The 19,553-nt window shown below is 39.2% G+C and overlaps 1 protein-coding gene across 2 annotated transcripts; it reads left to right on the top strand.

The window, feature by feature from the left end:
* The first annotated feature begins 4,687 nt into the window (after positions 1-4,687).
* Positions 4,688-9,162, top strand: ARF6 (ARF GTPase 6). Of its 2 annotated transcripts, none has more exons than XM_082681915.1 (2): positions 4,688-4,718; positions 5,385-9,162. In XM_082681915.1, the coding sequence occupies exon 2, from the start codon at positions 5,874-5,876 to the stop codon at positions 6,399-6,401; it is 528 nt and encodes a 175-aa protein (XP_082538041.1). In that variant the 5' UTR covers positions 4,688-4,718; positions 5,385-5,873; the 3' UTR covers positions 6,402-9,162. The 2 variants fall into 2 exon arrangements, with proteins under 2 accessions (XP_082538041.1, XP_082538040.1); XM_082681914.1 differs by lacking the exon at positions 4,688-4,718 and adding an exon at positions 5,146-5,286.
* Positions 9,163-19,553: the final 10,391 nt, after the last annotated feature.

Raw genomic sequence — 19,553 nt, 5'->3', positions numbered from 1 at the left:
GAACATCAGAAACTGCTTCAAAGGCTCTAGAACTTTCCTTTTCCAGCATCAATCTAGTCAGTTTGGGAAGTCAGCACACAGGGTAGCAGGTTTTCCCATGGTGAAGAGAGCACAGGAACTGTCACCCTAGTTCACCTGAGAGAGTCACAGCACCATTGACCCTAGTTTATTAAATTGTCATGTTACCCTTGAAGCCAGTCTTTAGCTCAGCAGACTTATGTTATTTAACTATTATTTGTGGACATATAATCCAGGTGTCTTTCTAAGCCTTTTGGAATATAAATCTTTCTTGCTTAAAATGGAAACAAACTCATAAATTTTGCCCAGCTAAGCCATTGTTAAACTGGTTATAGTGTAACATTTACCTAGGATTTTACAACCATTTCCACACTCATAAATCTTGGTCATTGTGTTCAGAACTGTATATTAGAGTAGGAGCAACTACAGACAATAATATACTGATGGTCCAAAGGTACTGAATAGAAAAACTGTTCCACTGTTTATTCTTGGTGCACATAAAGCAAGATTAAAAAAAGAAAAGGTTATGGAGGAGGAAATCTCATATAAATCTACCTGGTTATGCTTTTCTAAGGAATTCTTCCTTTCAACCCCAAACTGGGTTTTGGATTAGGTTAGGGTATCAGTTTACAACATTGCCAAGTTCTGCTTTTCAATACAATCCTCTTCTTTTTTCCTTCCTTCCTCCCTATCTCCCTTCCTTTTTTCTTTCTATCTTCCTTCCTTTCTTCTTCTTTCCTACTCACTTTTTCATTCATTCATTTATTCTCTCTTTGAAACAGCACTATGTGGCATTTAAAACCATTTAATTATTTGGTTTCTAATCTATAAACAGTTTTAAATTTACTGACTTACCAACTGTTTCTTGAGATTTGAAATACTGATTCTTTTCTCTGGATTCTGTAACATGGAAAGTTCTTCCACTTTTCTTTTACCACCAACCTAGCCATATGGAGCATCTCCTTGGGAAGCTGAATCTCTAACCAGCAAGTCAGAAACTAAGGCAGATCAAATGCAAAATCCCATGCTAGAGGCAAGGAGTAATACACAGAGCTAAAACTGCATGATGCCTTAAAATTAGTAAATCTACTTGTTTAGTACCATTGTGATGCATTCACCAATTAGGGGTCACTGTTTTGCTTATATGCTGTTTTCTTCCTGTATCTCTAAGAATGAGGGAAAACAAAAACAGAAACGAAACAAGACAAAGCAAAAGACAAAACCTATAAATTAGGAAATTTAAAGCTGGAATGACTATAAAGACAGGACAAGGATTTTTAGCCCTCATATCTTTGGTGTCCCTTGAATGTCTTCCTCAAGGGCACACTGTGCACCAACACACTGCTATACAGTATGTTATTGTACAATAACAACATAGCTGCATAACTGATAGCACAGGGCCCAACAAATGTTACTGCACACACCGCACGCACTGTTGTGTTATTACTTAATTACAAGGTTTGGAGTATTCAGTCAATTAAGCAGTCTAAACGATTTAGCCTCTCTGTTCTAAACACAAGTCTTTTTCAGAGAATCAATATTGTAAACTAACTATCTGTCAGTTTAGGCCAAAGTAATAATCCTGCTTTAGCTTAAAAACACTCTTCTGATATTGAAAATTAAATTTCTGAGATTATATGCTTCTTCATAACAGGGGATGTTATGAATACTTCCAGGATATGAAATGTTTCTCACTCCAACAATTTTACTGATTCAAATGGTTGATTTGAAAACAACACATTCATAAACTTCCATGAGAAGGAACATAATTTTAACAGATTAGAAATAATGATGATTCTATAATTTTACGTGTATGACTCTATTTTCAAATGACCATCTAATGGGAAAATTACTAACACAATCAGATGTTCAATTCGTACAATGTTGGTAAAAGATTTTATTTTGAATTCTTTAAATTAAAATGTGTATTATTCAGGGTTCTTATTCACAGTCAAGAAAAACTGACCCTGATTAACTTGAGCAGAAAATAATTTTATTGGAAATCTATCAAGAGGGCCTACAGAATTGTCAGGAAGGCTGTAGAGACAGGGTAGAAAAGGCACTGCTAGGACTATGTCATAGAATTGATGGCTTTAGACATGTCCTGCTAGTGTTTTCACTGTGACACTTGTCATTGGCGCTTCTGCCATTGGATATCTGCCACCATGCTGCTGGACTCAGTCACTCTGAACACTTGTCCCAGCAACTGTGGAATTTTGAATCTCTCAAAATTCAAAGCCTGGACTAGGACATTGATTACTTAATTGGTTGAACCCAGTTCACTTATCCAAACCCTAGCTACCAGGGAAATAGGAAAAGGAATATCTATTTGCCCCCCTTCATCTTTCCTTCTACCTAAATTGTGATTCAGTCAAATAGAAGTGTTTGCATACTGGGCAGCCAAATGGGAAGTATCCACAGACAAGTTTTAGTCTAGAGCTTATGACTTTGATCATCCTATGGTTGCCAAGTGTCTTGTCTTACTTTCTCTTCACTTAATGTCTTACTTTCTCTTCATTTAATGGTGTTGACTAGTTGATGGGGCTCCATTAATAATTCAATAAATTTAGCTATAATTATAGTATATTTTCAAAACACTTTTCTTTGCAAGAATTTAGAAATATTTATGCCTTTGTCTGACAGGTCTAATGCCTTGGTAACTTATAATGGATTATTGTGATTAAAGTTTTTGCACTATACTATGCAAAACTTTGTGTGTGTGGGTATACATCTTGGGGATGAGGAATAAGAAAATAAGTAAAGCTCAGAATGCATAGAATTTTTTTGATGTGAAGGGAAGTTAGCAATTAGTTCAGTGCTTCTCAATCTTAGCTATATATTAGAATCACTCAGGGAGCCTTAAAAAAATACTGGGGGGTAGAACCTCTATCACAGATATTTTGACTTAATTAACCTGGGGTGGGCTCAATAATTTATACAGTCTAAAAATGCCCCAGCTGATTTTAATGTGCAGCCAGAGCTGAAAACCATTGATCTAGTCCAGCTTCCAGAGTTCACACAATAGAGAAAAGAACACCAGGCTTGGATCAAAGAAGTGTTAATTCAAATCTCCTCTGTACCGTTTATAGACCTTAAGAAAGTTGCTTACCCTCTCAGTGCCTCGGCTCCTTCAACTGAAAAGGAGAATAACATATACTGCCCTAATCAATTAAGAGAGATTTCTCTATTGCAGGAACAGAGAAATTGATGATCAACGAGGATGAACAAATTACCCAAGTTAAACCTAGGTCAAGAAGTATTGGGAGTAAGTTAAGGATGTAATTTAGCTTTTTCTATTCACTTGTGCCACCAGACTATGTTGCCCCAGTGTTTATTTTTATGGTCTGAAGCCATAACTATTAAACAATTTGCTAAAATATCAACTGTAATTAAAACTTTTGTTTTTAGTTCTATCTTTTCCACTTTTAATATTGCTGAAAATGAGATGAAGTCTTCTGAGCTTCCGAACAACTGTGTGAAGTACTCAGGGAGAGAGCATAATGTGGGGGTTAAGAGGATCAGCTGTAGATTCACCATTTAATCTCAACTCTGTGACTTTCAAAAAATTACTCAACCTCTTTGACCCTCAGTTTCCACTAACACTCAAAGCTACCTCACATGGTTGCTGCGCAGATTGAAGTAAAATATTTAAAGTAATTTAGTACAGTGTTTATGACAACAATCAATAAATAGTGACTATTTTCATTCGAGATGATATTCTTCATCTCGTTCAACAGATAAAAAAAATGAAGTTTACAAAGACTGAAAGGAAAGGATTCACAGCTATAAAACAGAGAGGTAACACTCTGAACCCCAATCTTCTGACTCCAAATCCTTCTTTCAGTTTTAAGATAGGGCATACGTATTAAGGCACATGGTAAGTAAATTAAATCATTGCCAGAATATTAATAACTTAAGTAAATTTACTTCAGGCTGAAGTAAATTTAAGTAAATTTAGTTCAGGCTGAAGCTTGTAAGGTTATCATTTAACCAATCTACCATTATCAAACTGTCTTACATTGTGACATAAAAAGTATGTTACCTTATGTTATTACAGCATCTTCTTAAAAAAAAAACACACACTGTTTTCCTGTTTTTCCTCCCTTTGGTTTATTTACATTTCAAGCTTTCACCTTTTTTGAACTTTACGTCTAACTTTACCACTAACCATTCGATACAAAAAGGTTGAAGTTTTCTACAAACATTATTTAACCATCAAATGGGGTTTGCGGACAGAAAGGTCAGTGTTACACTCAGTTTACACAGGAGGTAACTCAGTAAGGTTAAATGTCCAAATCCAGGCGACAGAAGTAGTCTTTCTAATTCTAAATCCTACGCTAAGATTATGTCGTCGAGGCTTCTTAAAGTTAAGAATGAGTGGCTGGGTGAGAAGCTACTACTAATCACACTAAAAGGAGATGATATTTAAATATTAAAAATCACCTTCTAAAAAGTTGAAAAAGCGGCAAGGCACGGGAACTTTTGATAATACTGTAATTTTTAAGAAACGTGGACTGGTCCTGACGAGATGTGTAAGATAGGGCTCCAATGTCCAAAAGACGGGCTTCAGAGCAAACCCAAACCCAGTAAAAGCGCCGCACTGACTGGCAGATTCCACGCGAACCACTAGCCTCCCACGTGTCTTTCAGGAAACGCAGAGCACGAGGGATAAAGGGAAGCCAAAGAAGGCTGGGGGAAAGGTAAAAACAGCGGCTAGGGCTTCCCTGTGAGACTGAGGGCACACGAAGGCTGGGGCGGGCTGGAGGGAACTCGCGGAGCATCTGGCGGGCACCAGGGTCCGAGAACAGGCCTGGAAGCAGCACGGGGGAGGCGTTCGTCAGGGGAGCAGGCGGTCCGCGGGCCCCACACCGTGGAGCTCCGCAGTGGATCGGCTCTTCTGGTTTGAATGGGGGCGGAGGAGGAGAGAGTGCGGAAGAGGAATGCAGAGAGTGGACAAGACGCTAGAGCAGCGACAGGTGGCCGCGGGTGAGAGTCCGAGATTCGCGGGGTTGGGGGCTGGCCGCACCTGCGAGCCCTCTGAGCCGCCGTAGCCCCGCCCCTCCGCGCGTGGCGCCCCGACGCTTAGCGCGCGGGCTGCTCTCTTTACAGAGGTCGCTCTTGTCCGAACGGGCGGCCTCTGCTGCGCCTGCGTGGTCGGGAGGGGAAGTGAGGCGGTTTCCTCGGCGCCTTTTCCGGCGGCGGCGGCGGCAGAGCTGGGAGGAGGCGGTGGAGGCCGGAGGGAGCCCGCGCTCGGGGCGGCGGCTGGAGGTAACCTCCTGGACTGAGCTGGCAAGGCGGGCCCCCTCGGTCTCCACTCTCCTCTGGGGCTCTAGCAGTAACTTCTTTCTCCCTGTCTCTGTCTGCAGGCAGCGCACCGAGTTCCCGCGAGGATCAATGACCTGACGGGGCGCCGGAGCCGCGCTGCCTCTCGGGTGGCCTGGGTCGCTGGTGAGCGTGGTGCTCGCGGACCGGGAGCCGGGCCGAAGGGCCGCAGTCTCCCGCGGCGGAGCGAGGAGAAGGCGGAGGAGCGGGAACCGCGGCGGCGCTCGCGCGGCGCCTGCGGGGGGAAGGGCAGTTCCGGGCCGGGCCGCGCCTCAGCAGGGCGGCGGCTCTCCCGGCGCAGACTCAGCGTCCCGGCGGCCGCGGCGACTGGAGGAATCAAGTTGTGCGGTGGGTGATGCCCGAGTGAGCGACGGGTCCGGGACTCTCCCCCGAGGAGGCGACTCCCACGCAGGCCGCACGGGCGCCCTCGCGATTGGGAGGCTCCGTTTCGGTTTCGCGGCGGCGGCGGCGGCGTTGTTGGCGGAGGGGACCCGGGACACCTGAATGCCCCCGGCCCCGGCTCCTCCGACGCGATGGGGAAGGTGCTATCTAAGATCTTCGGAAACAAGGAAATGCGGATCCTCATGTTGGGCCTGGACGCAGCCGGCAAGACAACCATCCTGTACAAGTTGAAGCTGGGCCAGTCGGTGACCACCATCCCTACCGTGGGTTTCAACGTGGAGACCGTGACTTACAAAAACGTCAAGTTCAACGTGTGGGATGTGGGCGGCCAGGACAAGATCCGGCCGCTCTGGCGGCATTACTACACCGGGACCCAGGGTCTGATCTTCGTAGTGGACTGCGCCGACCGCGACCGCATCGACGAGGCCCGCCAGGAGCTGCACCGCATTATCAATGACCGGGAGATGAGGGACGCCATAATCCTCATCTTCGCCAACAAGCAGGACCTGCCCGATGCCATGAAACCCCACGAGATCCAGGAGAAACTGGGCCTGACCCGGATTCGGGACAGGAACTGGTATGTGCAGCCCTCCTGTGCCACCTCGGGGGACGGACTCTATGAGGGGCTCACATGGTTAACCTCTAACTACAAATCCTAATGAGCCTCTTCTCCGCCCATCCCCCGGAAGGAGAGAAATCAAAAACCCATTCATAGGATTATCGCCACCATCACCTCTTTCAGTTGCCACTTTCTCTTCTTTGAATTTGAACTCTGGAGTTACCCTTCTGCGGTTTGGGGGAGGGGGTTAGGGGTTTCTTTTTTGTTTTGTTTTCTTTTTTTTTTCTTTGCTTTGCGTTAGGATGCTCTGATCTGACTTTTTTGACATGAACACAAAGTGCTAGATGCTCTTGTTGACTTCCAGCAAATGGGATGGGGGAAATATAGCAGTTCTTGGTAAATTCCTTTATAATAATGGTTTGATTTTTTTATTTCGAGAGAATCTTCTTTTCCAATGTATGCTTTTTTCCTTTTTGCCCAGTTTCCTTATCACTTGCTGTAGATGGCTTATTTTGCATTCATGCAGACTGTGTTGCAAGTCTGTTTCATCTAGTAAACTGAAAATTATTGCTTAATCAAACTGCCGTTTGTCTTTTATATTTAAGGCCTTTTTCCCCTCCCTTATGAGTTCTGACTTTAACTTAGTAAATTCAAATGTGACCTTTTATATCTAAGACCAGTATAGTAAACAGCCCACGGTGGCAAATAATGAGTAATATCATTGTAATATGTTCCAGTTGCACATCACTGTGTTAAACAGGTAATGTAAGAAGTTCTTTGAAATTTCAACTCTTAAGTTCTGAAACATACATCATGCATGAGTAAGGATAAAACTCAAGTTCCCCGTTACATAGCTAACTTACACTGCATAAAACTATGAAAATGTAACCTGTCAAGGACACAGATTTTTTTTTTTCACTGCAAAGTTAGCAACTTTGCTGTGTTTTCCCTTTTTTAACTTTAAAAATAGACTTTTCCAGAAAATGGAGCAATAATGGTGTATGCCACACACATGAAATATTTGTAGATATTTTAAGTGACTTTTGGGCAAAACTGGAATATATACTTTTACCATGTTTCAAATGTCTAAGACCAATAGTTTTTAAATTACTAGAATGTTTATTCATGGATAAAGCATTTAACAGTTCAAATTACATGCACCTTTTACCTAGCTGGAAAAAAAAATTCGTGTTTCCACATTACAGCAATTGATTAAGCTGAAGATATAAGTCTTTTTTTTTTTAATAGATGAGTGATCCATATCTCCATTAATTAGAACACTGGAAAAGATGTTTTATGGAAAAGGTATTCTGTTTGATTAACTCATGCTAATAGTCAGATATCCTGTTGGTTCAATAATACACTATCTCCTTTGAGGAAGGAAATGTGATGAATGAATGATGTGTAGACTTGAGGAATGACAAAAGGGGAAGTAGGATGCAGAGGAAGAACCTACAGATGACAATGAATGTAAACTTACTTTTCTTCAAGGGTAAGCAGTGTGCTCACTGGTGATATCTAGATCCTAACAAGATTACTTGCTTAGCTGGTTAGGACCAGTAACTAGATTATTGAGACCACTATGATAATACTTTGAACCAAATGTTAATGCTTGATACAGAATTGTGTAGCAGCATCTGGTTCTTATATAGCCTTAAGGATTGATTTTAGAGATCCTCAAGGAATTAAACTTAGGGAATTCAGAAATGTAGACTGCAAAGGCAGTATACAGGAAAAGGTGGAGTGGGTTTTGTTTATGAGGGTGTCTGAAAACTAAAATTGAACGGGATATCATGGTATATGATTGGACAGTATTGGTCCTTCATGCTTTGGCCATATTGTATAATGGAGCTTTTACCAAAGATGTATGAGAGGTATAAGGCTATAGAAAGTTAACTCTTCAAAGTAAAACTCTTGACAAACATTTTACTTAAGGCAGATGAGAAGAGGTGCTATGTTGTAGGCTCCTAATGGTGCAGAGGGATTTTTGAATTCAAATGCAACTAAAGTATGAAGTTCTCAGTTTCACTTTAGTAGAAGTATCTCTAGAAATGAAGCTGACGCACATCTAAGAACATTTTAGTTGCTTTTAAAATTCCCATAGCTCCATCATAAATTTAATTACTAGTGTTTTAAACGATTACATATTAAGGTACATAAACATGGGTTATATAAATATCAATGTTATAGTAACATCCTGAAGCGACAAGCACAAAGGTATAAATGCCTAAACTGGAGGAAACTTGAAACCCTCATGTTAATTCTTAAATGTAGTATTTCTAACTTGTGACAGACAGATTGGTAGGCAGCCATTTTTTGTTTGTCTTAAAATAACTGGGGGCATAGTTAAAATTTTATACATCAAGTGATTGCTATGGAATGTTGCAGGTGAGATGTGGTTATTTTTAGTTTATTTGAAACGTCTTAACTGAAGGTGGGGGGAGGAGGGAAAGCAAATATTTGAAATTTGGAAAACCTTAAACCTTTTGCTAAGAAATTGTAATTTTCACTTACATTTTCTTTAAGGATATAAAAGGTTGATAATTGATGTAGTTAAATTGAATCATAACCACTGATGATCATGGGGCAGGTAATTATAGCCTGCAAAAAAAGTTACAATCTAAGAAGTTAAGAAATAAGATCCTGAAGTTTTTGTTTAATTGCATCAATTTCTGTATTTTATGTGAATTTATAAACTGAAGTAAGTTTTCAATGAGGTTAATCTTGTCTAATATAAGTAAATGAGTCTGTAGACTGTGATCTCCCCAAACTAAAAAGTACAGTACTTGGAATTGTGTTCTTTATGGTTGTAGTGTTGGTAAAGCACTAATATGCAGAAAATAAAGGAATTACACAGTGCAGTTTCTCACGTTACGTTACTCGTTTGAACTAGATTAAGTGGGACGTGTGGTGTGTTGGGCCATGTTATTCTCCAGGGATATATGGTATAAAGTAACTTAGTTTGGGAGTCACCTAGCTTTTATATGAAGAAAAAAGAATCTGTTTGGTTCTTGTAATCCTGGCTATATAGGAGGTTTTGCCCTGATTTAGTTCCACCAAATTTAATCTGATTTTATGATAACTTAGGATACAAAAGCAGTTGGAAATTTTTTAAAAATGAAAGTTCTATAGCAGTTTTTATTATGCTACTGCTTTTTCAGAAATCACAACCTTCGAGTTTTTAGGACAGAACTGTGTCTCTAAAGAATTGGCCTACGGAGTAGTCTTAACCCTTGACAATTGACTTGGATTTTAGAAAGTTTGTCTTTCAGAAACCAAGGTTGCTTGTCTGATAAGAATGGCAGAATTGTAGCCATTTAGAAAATAAAATAGTAGATGAAGAATAACTTGTTGGATAAAGGGGTTTTTAAACACAGTTCCTTTCCTTGTAGGCCTCCCTTCTTGTATTAGCAATTTTCGTAGTTTGATTTTAGAATATCTTAGTGTGATCTCTAGTGTGATTTAACTCCCACATTAATGTTGTTAATGGCTATCAAGTGTCAATTTACCAGAGATAGCAGTAGAAGATATTTTACACTTTAGTGAGTTTTTATGTTTTAATATAATTTAGAAATATAGTAGCCATAATCGGAATGGTGGTGGAGCTTACTAAATTCCCAAAGTTATTTCCTCTATACCTTGCCAAATATATATATGGATTATGATACGGCAGATCTTATAGGTAAAAATTGTAAAACCACATATAGCAATTAAAAATAACTTGTTTAATCACTGAGCCTAATGTATCTGGAGTATAATATTCAATAGAATCTAGCCTTTTGCTTTGCTTATATTGAATGGTAAAAGACAAAGTAGGAAAGATTTGCAATTACAATATTACGAAATTTATAAAACGGGAATGTTGGGAGATGGAGTGATAGAAGAGGCAAAGTAACTTTTCCCTCCCCACTTTGCTAAACTTGAAAGTTGCCAGACTAGATTAGTGAGTTGAATGGTCAGGGAATAAATACATACAGGTGAGGTCAAAGAGGCAGAATGGGTCTGTAGAGGGGTTTAGGACTAACAGTAGAAATTTGTTATTAAATAAGTCAAAGTAATGGTAAACTTCCAGGGAATTAGTCTAGAAATAACTTACTTCGTGGGACAGTAAGAAAATGGGTTTGAACTTTTTCCCCCTTTATTTAAAATGTTTTATGACTACTTGAAACAAAAAAGTATTTGTCAATCTTCTTGAATACCTTTCCACTTATCTTCATTTAGATATACAGTTGACCCTTGAATAACATGGGTTTGAACTATGTGGATATAAGTGGGTCCACTTATTCATGGATTTTCATTTTCCAATAGTAAACACTACAGTATTACACAGCCTGGGGTTGGCTGAATTAGTGGATACTGTACAACTACAAAGTTACATGAGGATTTGGATTTTCGATTTTGCAGAGGGTCAGCGCTCCTAACCTCGGAGTCGTTCAAGGATCAACTGTATTTCCTCTATGGTATTTGTTTCATAAGTGTGAGGGTAGGTTTATTTATTGAGAGCCTACTGATGTGCCTGGCACTGTTCTAGGGACAGGAGATACATCAGTGAAAAAAAAAATCTGCCTTCATGGAACTTATATTGGTGTTGGGGGGTGGGAGTGAGAAATAAAAACATGCTAGGTGCTATACTATGTATTACATAGTATGTTATATATATAGGGAGACTGGTAGACATGTATTCAGAGAAGTCCTCATTGAGAAGGTAACATTTGAGCACATTTGAGGGAAGAAAAGTTAATATCAGTGGAATTGATATAGTAACGAAAAGATAATATGTATAGTGTGAAGCTGGGGTGGGGAAACTGGCCAAAGGCAAATCTGGCTACCATTTTTTTTTTTAAAGTCTTTATTGAATTTGTTACAATATTGCTTCTGTTTTATGTTTTGGTTTTTTGGCCCTGAAGCATGTGGGATGTGGGATCTTAGCTCCCCAACCAGGGATCGAACCTGCACCCCCTGCATTGGAAGGTGAAGTCTTAATCACTGGACCGCCAGGGAAGTCCCTACACTTGTTTTTATAGGGACTAAGCTAAGAATGGTTTTTTACATTTTAAAGGATTTTAAAAGACTGCTCAAAAAAACAACTGTGATTATGTGACAGAGACAGTATTTATCCTGAAAAGCCTGAAATATTTACTTATCTGGCCGTTGATTGAAAATGTTTCTTGACTCCAGATCTAAAGCCCAATTTTTATTTATTTATTTTGGCCACACCAGGCAGCTTGCGGGATCTTAGTCCTCCAACCAGGGATTGAACCCATGCCCTTGGCAGCGAAAGCACGGAGACCTAACCACTGGACCTCCAGGGAATGCCTGCCACAGTCTTACCACGTTTGAACAGTTAGTGAGCTTTGAGACTTACATTTAAATAGTCTAACCTGGATTTTTTTTCCCCTAGATAAGTTTAAATATGTGAAATCAGTAGTTTTTCAGTTATCAGTTTTAACATTCTTAAAATTTTTGTGAATAATTTCATTAAAAGTGTTTATTTTTATGGTGGTTTTACTGGTCTTTGGAAATAAGTTAAAACATGCTTTTCTGTTCAAAGTGCCCTTTCCTCCAGAGAACCTAGATTAGTTTGGAATAGTTTCAGGTAACATCATTGAATTGTGGCTTTTATTCAGTTGGTACTACTGTAATCAAGGCCTGAATCCAGTACTTTTTATTATGAAACTTTGTAAGATGAAGTGTTTATTGAATTGGAAATTTGGTTTATTGAATTGGATATTTGGTTTCTTCTTGTATTATTCCTCTAACCAGTATAAACTAGGAAAAATAATTTACTTCACACATGAATTACTTCTTGCGTAGAGAGTTGTCCTATACTACTAACACAGTAGGATTTGGGAATCCGTAACTATCTTAAAAGAGAACCTAAAACAAATTAGGAGTTATGGAAGTAAGTTTTATGGAGGACATTTACAAGTGAGCTTTAAAAAATAAAAATAATTCTTGTTCATAGAAAGATTTATGTGAAACTGATTATTCTGTTTCCAATTACATCTGAATAGACTGGCCTGAGAAGGTGATAGCATGAGAGGGCAAAAACCAAATTTGTTAAAGGAGTTATAGAAGCAAGGATCTGGACCTCTGAAGTTTATTCTAATATGGCAAACCAAAGTGCTTTCTTTCCATATCTTTTTATTTCTAGAAGTTAGTTTTGTGAACAAGTCCTAGGTTGGAGCTAGGTGAGCCTGAAGAGACCAAATTGGGAAACATTCTAAGAATAATAAGAATTAGCATTTTTTAAATGTTTGCCATGTGCCAGGCATTGTTCTAAGTATTTCATGCATATTTTCTTACTCCTCACAACACCTTGGAAGAAAGGGCTCCCGTTTTATAGTTGAGAAAACTGAGACTTATAGAGGTGTATGTTAATAAGTAGCAGAGCCAGACTTTGGACTCAGGTAGTCTGTACTATACTGGGACTGTGACCAAGGTGAACCACTGGTTAATAATGTACTTAAAATTTTGTGTGGTTTGTTTACAAAAGGCTTACTCTGAGTAATATCCCAAATTTTCTTATTCGATCATCAACAGATTTTGAGTCCCTGTATAATTTGAGTCTTTCTGTATAGTAGAGAACATGATATTGTATTAGACTTCACTTGAGAAAATTTTTTTTTCTATAAAAATGACATGTGACTACCTGATAGATTGTGAATTTTACAGATCATCATGAAAAATAGGAAAAGTTTTCACTGAGCTGATTATTTGTATGGTTATATATAGACTCCTTTTAAGAAAGTTTTAGAAAATTCAGAGTGCACAATTTATATTGTCTCAACCTGATAAATTCATAACTACAGACATTTCAGTTATTGTTTAATAAGTGAATTTTTTGCTTTTTAGATCTCATTACAGCTCACTGTTTTGTAAGTGACAGCAAGAGCCTAGAGTCCAGGGTTAGCGAGGGTGTTTTAATCATGTATTTCGTAATTTAAGCTGGGACTTAAGGATAAAAGTTGATAATTTTGGTAAAATGCAAAATGCCTTATTTAACAGTCCTATTTTATTTCTCAGTAATTTCTATATGAGGTGAAATTTAAGGCTAGGTAAGACATACATATGAAATGTTCAAAGTAAGTAATCGAGTCTATCAAATACTAGACTTAGAATAGAGATATATTGTAGACTGGAGTGGGCTGGAGAAGGCCAGTGGGAATTGAATTGGATGAACCTACAAAGTCAGAGGAATAACAGTATTACTACTTAACTGCATGCTCATTGCGTGCTAGGCACTGTTTTAAGTGCGTGCATGCATTATCTCATTTAAAATGTGTGAGCAAGGGTAGTAATCTACATATAGTATTTGGGAGATAGAGAATAGACTTGTCTGACTAGGGTTGCCAGATTTAGCAAATAAAAATACAGAGCACCGAGTTAAATTTCAGTTTCATGTAAACATTAACTTTTCAGGACAGGTATATCCCAAAGAGTAGACTAAAATTGTTGTTTATCTGAAATTCCAATTCAACTGGGTGACCTATATTTTATCTGCCATCCTATGTCTGACTGGAGTGGTAGGAGAGGAGGTAAGTTTCAAAATGGAAATTAAAAATGGAATTTTTAGAACGCCTCAAGAACTAGACCAAGTAGTTTGGATATTATTTTCTGTATCATGGAAGCCACTGAATTTTAAAAATATTTGTATAGCGGGAGGTAGTCATAGTGTTTAGGAATATTAATCTAGTAGTTTTGTACAGAATCATGTATCAGGGTCATGGATAGAGGTTGGAAGAAAGAAGACCTTTCAAGAGACTGTTAATTCAGTTGAGAGAACGAAGATCAAGTATAGCATTAAAGAAAATGAGAAACAAAAAAATAAAAAAAATTTTTTTTTGCTGCTTTGGGTCTTCATTGCTACACTTTCTCTAGTTGCGGCGAGCAGGGGCTACTTTTTGTTGTGGTGCACGGGCTTCATATCGTGGGGGTTTCTCTTGTTGCGGAGCACAGGCTCTAGGAGTGGGGGCTTTAGTAGTTACAGCACATGGGCTCAGTAGTTGTGGCACACAGGCTTAGTTGCTCCACGGCATGTGGGATCTTCCCGGACCAGGAATAGAACCCATGTCCCCTGCATTGGCAGGCGGGTTCTTAACCACTGCGCCACCAGGGAAGTCCCAGAAAAAAATATTTTAAAAGAAAAAATGAGAAACAGTGAGATAAAATAAAAGTGGTGGACATACATTAATGTGGAGGGAGAAAGAATTCAGGATTGTGATCCTTAATTTTTATGTAAAAGATAATGATAGCACCACTGATAGAAAGAAACCAATATAGCAGCTTTGAATAGAAACACTTGGATAATTGGGTAAGGTATCTCATTTGCAATCTTGAAAAGAGATTGAATCTGTTAATACTCTCTTTTGTAACTATTCTCTCTTAGAGCAGTGCTGTCCAATATATATATATATATTATATATTGCAAGGCACATATGTAATTTAAAATATTTAATATGTAATTTAAAACATAGTCATGGGCTTCCCTGGTGGCACAGTGGTTGAGAATCTGCCTGCCAATGCAGGGGACACGGGTTCGAGCCCTGGTCTGGGAAGATCCCACATGTCGCGGAGCAACTAGGCCCGTGAGCCACAACTACTGAGGCTGCGCTCCGCAACAAGAGAGGCCGCGATAGTGAGAGGCCCGCGCACCGCGATGAAGAGTGGCCCCCGCTTGCCACAACTGGAGAAAGCCCTCGCACAGAAACGAAGACGCAACACAGCAAAAATAAATAAAGTCTTTAAAAAAAAAAAAGTCACATTTTAAAAAGTAAAAATAAACAGGTGAAATCAGTTTTAATAATATTTTTTAACCCAATGTATCAAATATATTATTTCAATGTCACCGGTATACAATAATTATTAATGAGATATTTCACATTCTTTGTTTCACACAAAATCTTCAAAATCCAAGTGTATACAAAATTATATACCTGAAGCACATCTCAGTTAGGACTAGGCACATTCCAGTGCTCAATAACTTCATGTGGTTAGTGACTATCATATTGGACAGTTCGTTTTTTGAGGATGGTCATTTCTTCCTGATACCATGCCTACAATTTCAGTAACTGCATTAGAGGATATCAGTTAAGATCATTGAGATATGATGAACTTCTTAGGCCAGGGATTGGCAAACTATGATCTGTGAGCCAAATCTGGCCCACTGCCTGTTTTTGTAAATGAAGTTTTATTGGAACGTAATCATGGTCATTTATTTGTGTGCAGTCTATGGCTGCTTTTGCACAGTGACAGCAGGGTTGAGTAGTTAGGACAGAGACCATATGGCCCACAAAGCCTAAAACGTTTACTATCTGGCCCTTTACAGAAGTTTGCCACATCTTTCTAGGTCCCATACTAAAATTCCAAGAAAAACCCATACTTTATACATTTAAATGAGTTTTCAGAAAGAAAGAATATTGAAACAGTTAAAAGATAATGTATATGTTGATTCATTTATTCACCAAGCATTCATCTACTAGGTTCCAGACACGGCACTAGGCCCCATAGCAGGAATAAATAAATGTCCTTAATCTTCAAGAAGGTCACAGTCTAGTTGAAAAATAGAAACATGTACACAGATAATTACAAAGATGTGCTATAACAGACAGTGCATTGACTGCACACCAGAGAGGCACCTTCCTCTGACTGGGGAATGGAAGGCTTCAGAAGAAGACCATCTGAGGTCAGTTTTAAAGGATGAGTAGGAATTATTCAGATAAACAAGAGGTGGTTGACATTTGAGGCAGAACATTATGTGCAAAAGCCAGAAAGTGTTAACATAGCACCACCAGGAATTTACAGTTTATTATGCCTGGAGTTTAGGGTGGACTGGTGTGAGATGAAGATAGAAAGATGATGAGGGGCTGGATCATGAAGTGCCTTTGGTTTTTTAAGGACTTTGGATCCTATAATTTGGGTACTAGGAAACCTTGTGGGATTTTTAAGCATGAAATTGCATGAAGTTTACACTTTAGGGAGCTCACCAAATACTGTGTAAAGGATGAGTATAAAGATCCTAGGCAGGAAACCTACTGTATAGACAAGTTGAGATAGAATTCTCTAGTTGAGGGCTTCCCTGGTGGCACAGTGGTTGAGAGTCCACCTGCCGTTGCAGGGGACGCGGGTTCGTGCCCCGGTCCGGGAAGATCCCACATGCCGCGGAGCGGCTGGGCCCGTGAGCCATGGCCGCTGGGCCTGCACGTCCGGAGCCTGTGCTCCGCAACGGGAGAGGCCACAACAGTGAGAGGCCCGCGTACCGCTAAAAAAAAAAAAAAAAAAAAAAAAAAGAATTCCCAAGTTGAAGCAATGGGTATGGTGGTGGAGAGGAGAGGATACATCTGAGAAATACTTGAATGATATTTTGCGAAGTATGTTCTGTGGCACACTGATCACAGGAGATAATCCTTGGAAAAAAGGCTGCCAAGCTATTTGGGAAACGCTTCATATTGTTAACTGCATTTGGGATTCACAAGGCACTTTAGCAGTATATTGAAGATTCTCAGAAGTCCTGCCTTAACCCAGCATTTCCCAAACTCATTTGATCACCAAACCCTAATATTTAAACAAACAAACCAATAAGGGTTCCAAGGACTATGGTTTGGAAAACACTATTTTAGAGACAGAATAAACAAGTTTGGGCCAACGGAATGAGAGGGAACAAGGGGGAAAGTCTGCATGAATGACTGCTAATGAAGGTTATAATTATAGAAATATAGAGGGAAAAGAGCAAGTTTAAGGGGAGGAAGGAGATGACATACCCAGTTTTGACAGCAAGTTTTAGACACCTATGGCATGAACATTTACATGGAGATATCCAGTCTATATCAAGATAGGACATCTAGTCTACAGGTAGAGGTTTAGAAGTTAGCTTGCAAATGGCTTTTGAAACCATAGATGCTAGTGAGATTTCCTGGGAGTGAGAAGAATAAAGGGCAGAGGATGGAACACCTCCCTGGGGAACACCAATGTTTAAGGGGTGGGTAGAAGAGGGTGTTAACAGAGAAGACTGAGAAGACAAGGAACAGAATATCAGTGATGTCATATCCTCCAGGGAGATCAAGAAAGCTGAAGTACAAAATAAGTTCTTTGGAATTGACATTAGAAAGTCATTGAGATCTTCCTTAGGTAAGTTTGAGAGAAGTGGTCAGAAACAAAAAAGACAGGAGGTAGTAGAGAAGCTGTTGATAGAAGTGGTCTGAAAAACTGGAGATGAAGGGATGATAACACTGTAATAGAAGAGGGTCATTTAATTTTCAAAACATTATTCAGATAAGTAGGTATTGATTATTGAGGGTGGAGTGGGGAATGAAGAGCATGTGCTCCCTACCACCCATTTCCTAGAGGGAAAGGAAAATTGAAAAAAAAGAATCCATTTGAAAAATGTTCATCTTAATTTCTTTAAGCTACTTTTTTTGTTGTTGTTTTTGCTTAGTTAGACCTCTCTTCTTGGAAATGCCTACAGTGACCATGCCCAAGTAATTCTAGTCCCACTATAATTAAAGATGTGATGGTGGTACCCCTATCTCACAAATGTGGAAAATAAGCCATGGTGGCTATGACCTGTCCAGTAAATCACAGCAATTAGCGATATGGCTGAGACTAGACACAAAATTTATTTGTATTTATCAATCATATAGCCATGGACTGAAATTTAAAAGAATTTCTAAAATTCAGGCATCATGATTAACCTAATCCCAGAGTTACCAATATACTATGAAATTTCTCTTAAGATTTGCAAACTGACACAATACTTTCTGTCAACAACAGTTCAGGATATTTCTTCCGCAGTGATTTAGGAGTTAGAGGGGGAAATTCTACAAGATGACAAAATGGTGTATAGTATTAAATAACAGCATATGTTATTGAATAATTATTGTGTGTCTGCCAGTGTGCTGCAGGCTTTAAATGTTACCCTCACAACAGACTAGCAAAATAGGTGGTATTATCTCTCATTTTACAGGTAAGAAACTTCATGGACAAAATTTAAGTAATTTGTCCATGATACCACAGCTATTAAATGGGAGAGCCGATAATTCGTACCCAAGTCTTACTGACCTCAAAGCAACAGCCTTTAGGAAGGGAAGGTTCTAACAAACTGCAATAAAATTTTTTTTTTTTTAAACATGGAACCCAGTAAGACATGGTGGCAGTGATCCAGGAGATCTGTCTGTCATTAAGCCAATTTATCAGGTGATTGTGGGTGCTTCTGGGGACAAAGCAATATTTTGGAGGGACAGGGACTTGTTTGAAGTGTATGAGGAAGGTGATTCCCTCCAATGAATGAAAGAGTTGGCAATTTTAAATAACTCCCAAACATTCTTCTTTATATATCCACTAGCACCTGAGGGCCTGGTTGACAAGGAAGACTTTGGGGTAGGGGGTGGGGCACAGATGGTGAGAAGGAAGAGGCATTCTTTTCTATCTTGCGTTAGATAAGGTGACATCAACTTAGTCTGAACTATATCTCTACATGCCCTCGATTAGGGAATGGTTTGCAAGCTGTTCTTTTTCAACAGCAGCATCCGTACACATGGTTTCTGAGCTCTGTTGTAGCTGGCTAGATACCATCTTGCCCTTACTTGGAGAGGATGAGCCGGATGTGTTCTGTTTTGGGCGTGTGTAGACATGCTTTTGGTGCATTCATGTTTAGTTCTCTTCATTTGTCTTTGTGGGTCTTGACTTTGCATTAGGTAAGCTCATGAACATATTCATAAGGAACTCAACATTTGAGATATATAAATATTTAAAGAATACATGGAAAAACAAAGTGAAGCACAAGCTTATTTTCAAAGGGTTGTGCGGGGTAGCAGAAAGATACGCATTTTAATGAAATCATTTTTGTGCCAGTGACATTTCTAAGAGGTGGAAAAAACACCTCTGAATTTTTTCAAAAACTTTTGGAAAAATCCACATAGCGTGTTTGAGTTTGAGTCACTGTTAATTGAATTATATAATAGGAGTTCAATATCAAACATGTATAAAAGCTTGTAGAAAGACTTAGTTTATTTCAAAGATTATGATGTGGTAGCACAGGAAAGCTAGCTCTATAGTGTCAGAGGTTTATTTCCACCCTGTACTGCGTTAAAATTGAAAAGGGGAGGGGAAGGCAAGGCAGTGTTAAAGCCAGGAGGTTGAATCATCTAAGGAAATGAGTCAGTGGCTATGAACCACAACTTTCCTTTTTCTGAGGCTTTGACTTTGAGAATTTAATGTTGAATTATTTAAAAAAATCTTCTTCCTTGCTATAAGT

Source organism: Grampus griseus (assembly GCF_964374135.1).
Source record: "Grampus griseus genome assembly, chromosome: 2".
In the NCBI taxonomy this organism is placed as follows: domain Eukaryota; kingdom Metazoa; phylum Chordata; class Mammalia; order Artiodactyla; family Delphinidae; genus Grampus; species Grampus griseus.
The sequence above is the reverse complement of the archived record's forward strand: the minus strand, read 5'-3'. Positions and strand labels throughout refer to the sequence as shown.

Coding starts and splice junctions, on each gene's coding strand:
- ARF6 (XM_082681915.1), top strand. CDS start 5,874: ATGGGGAAGGTGCTATCTAAGATCTTCGGAAACAAGGAAATGCGGATC.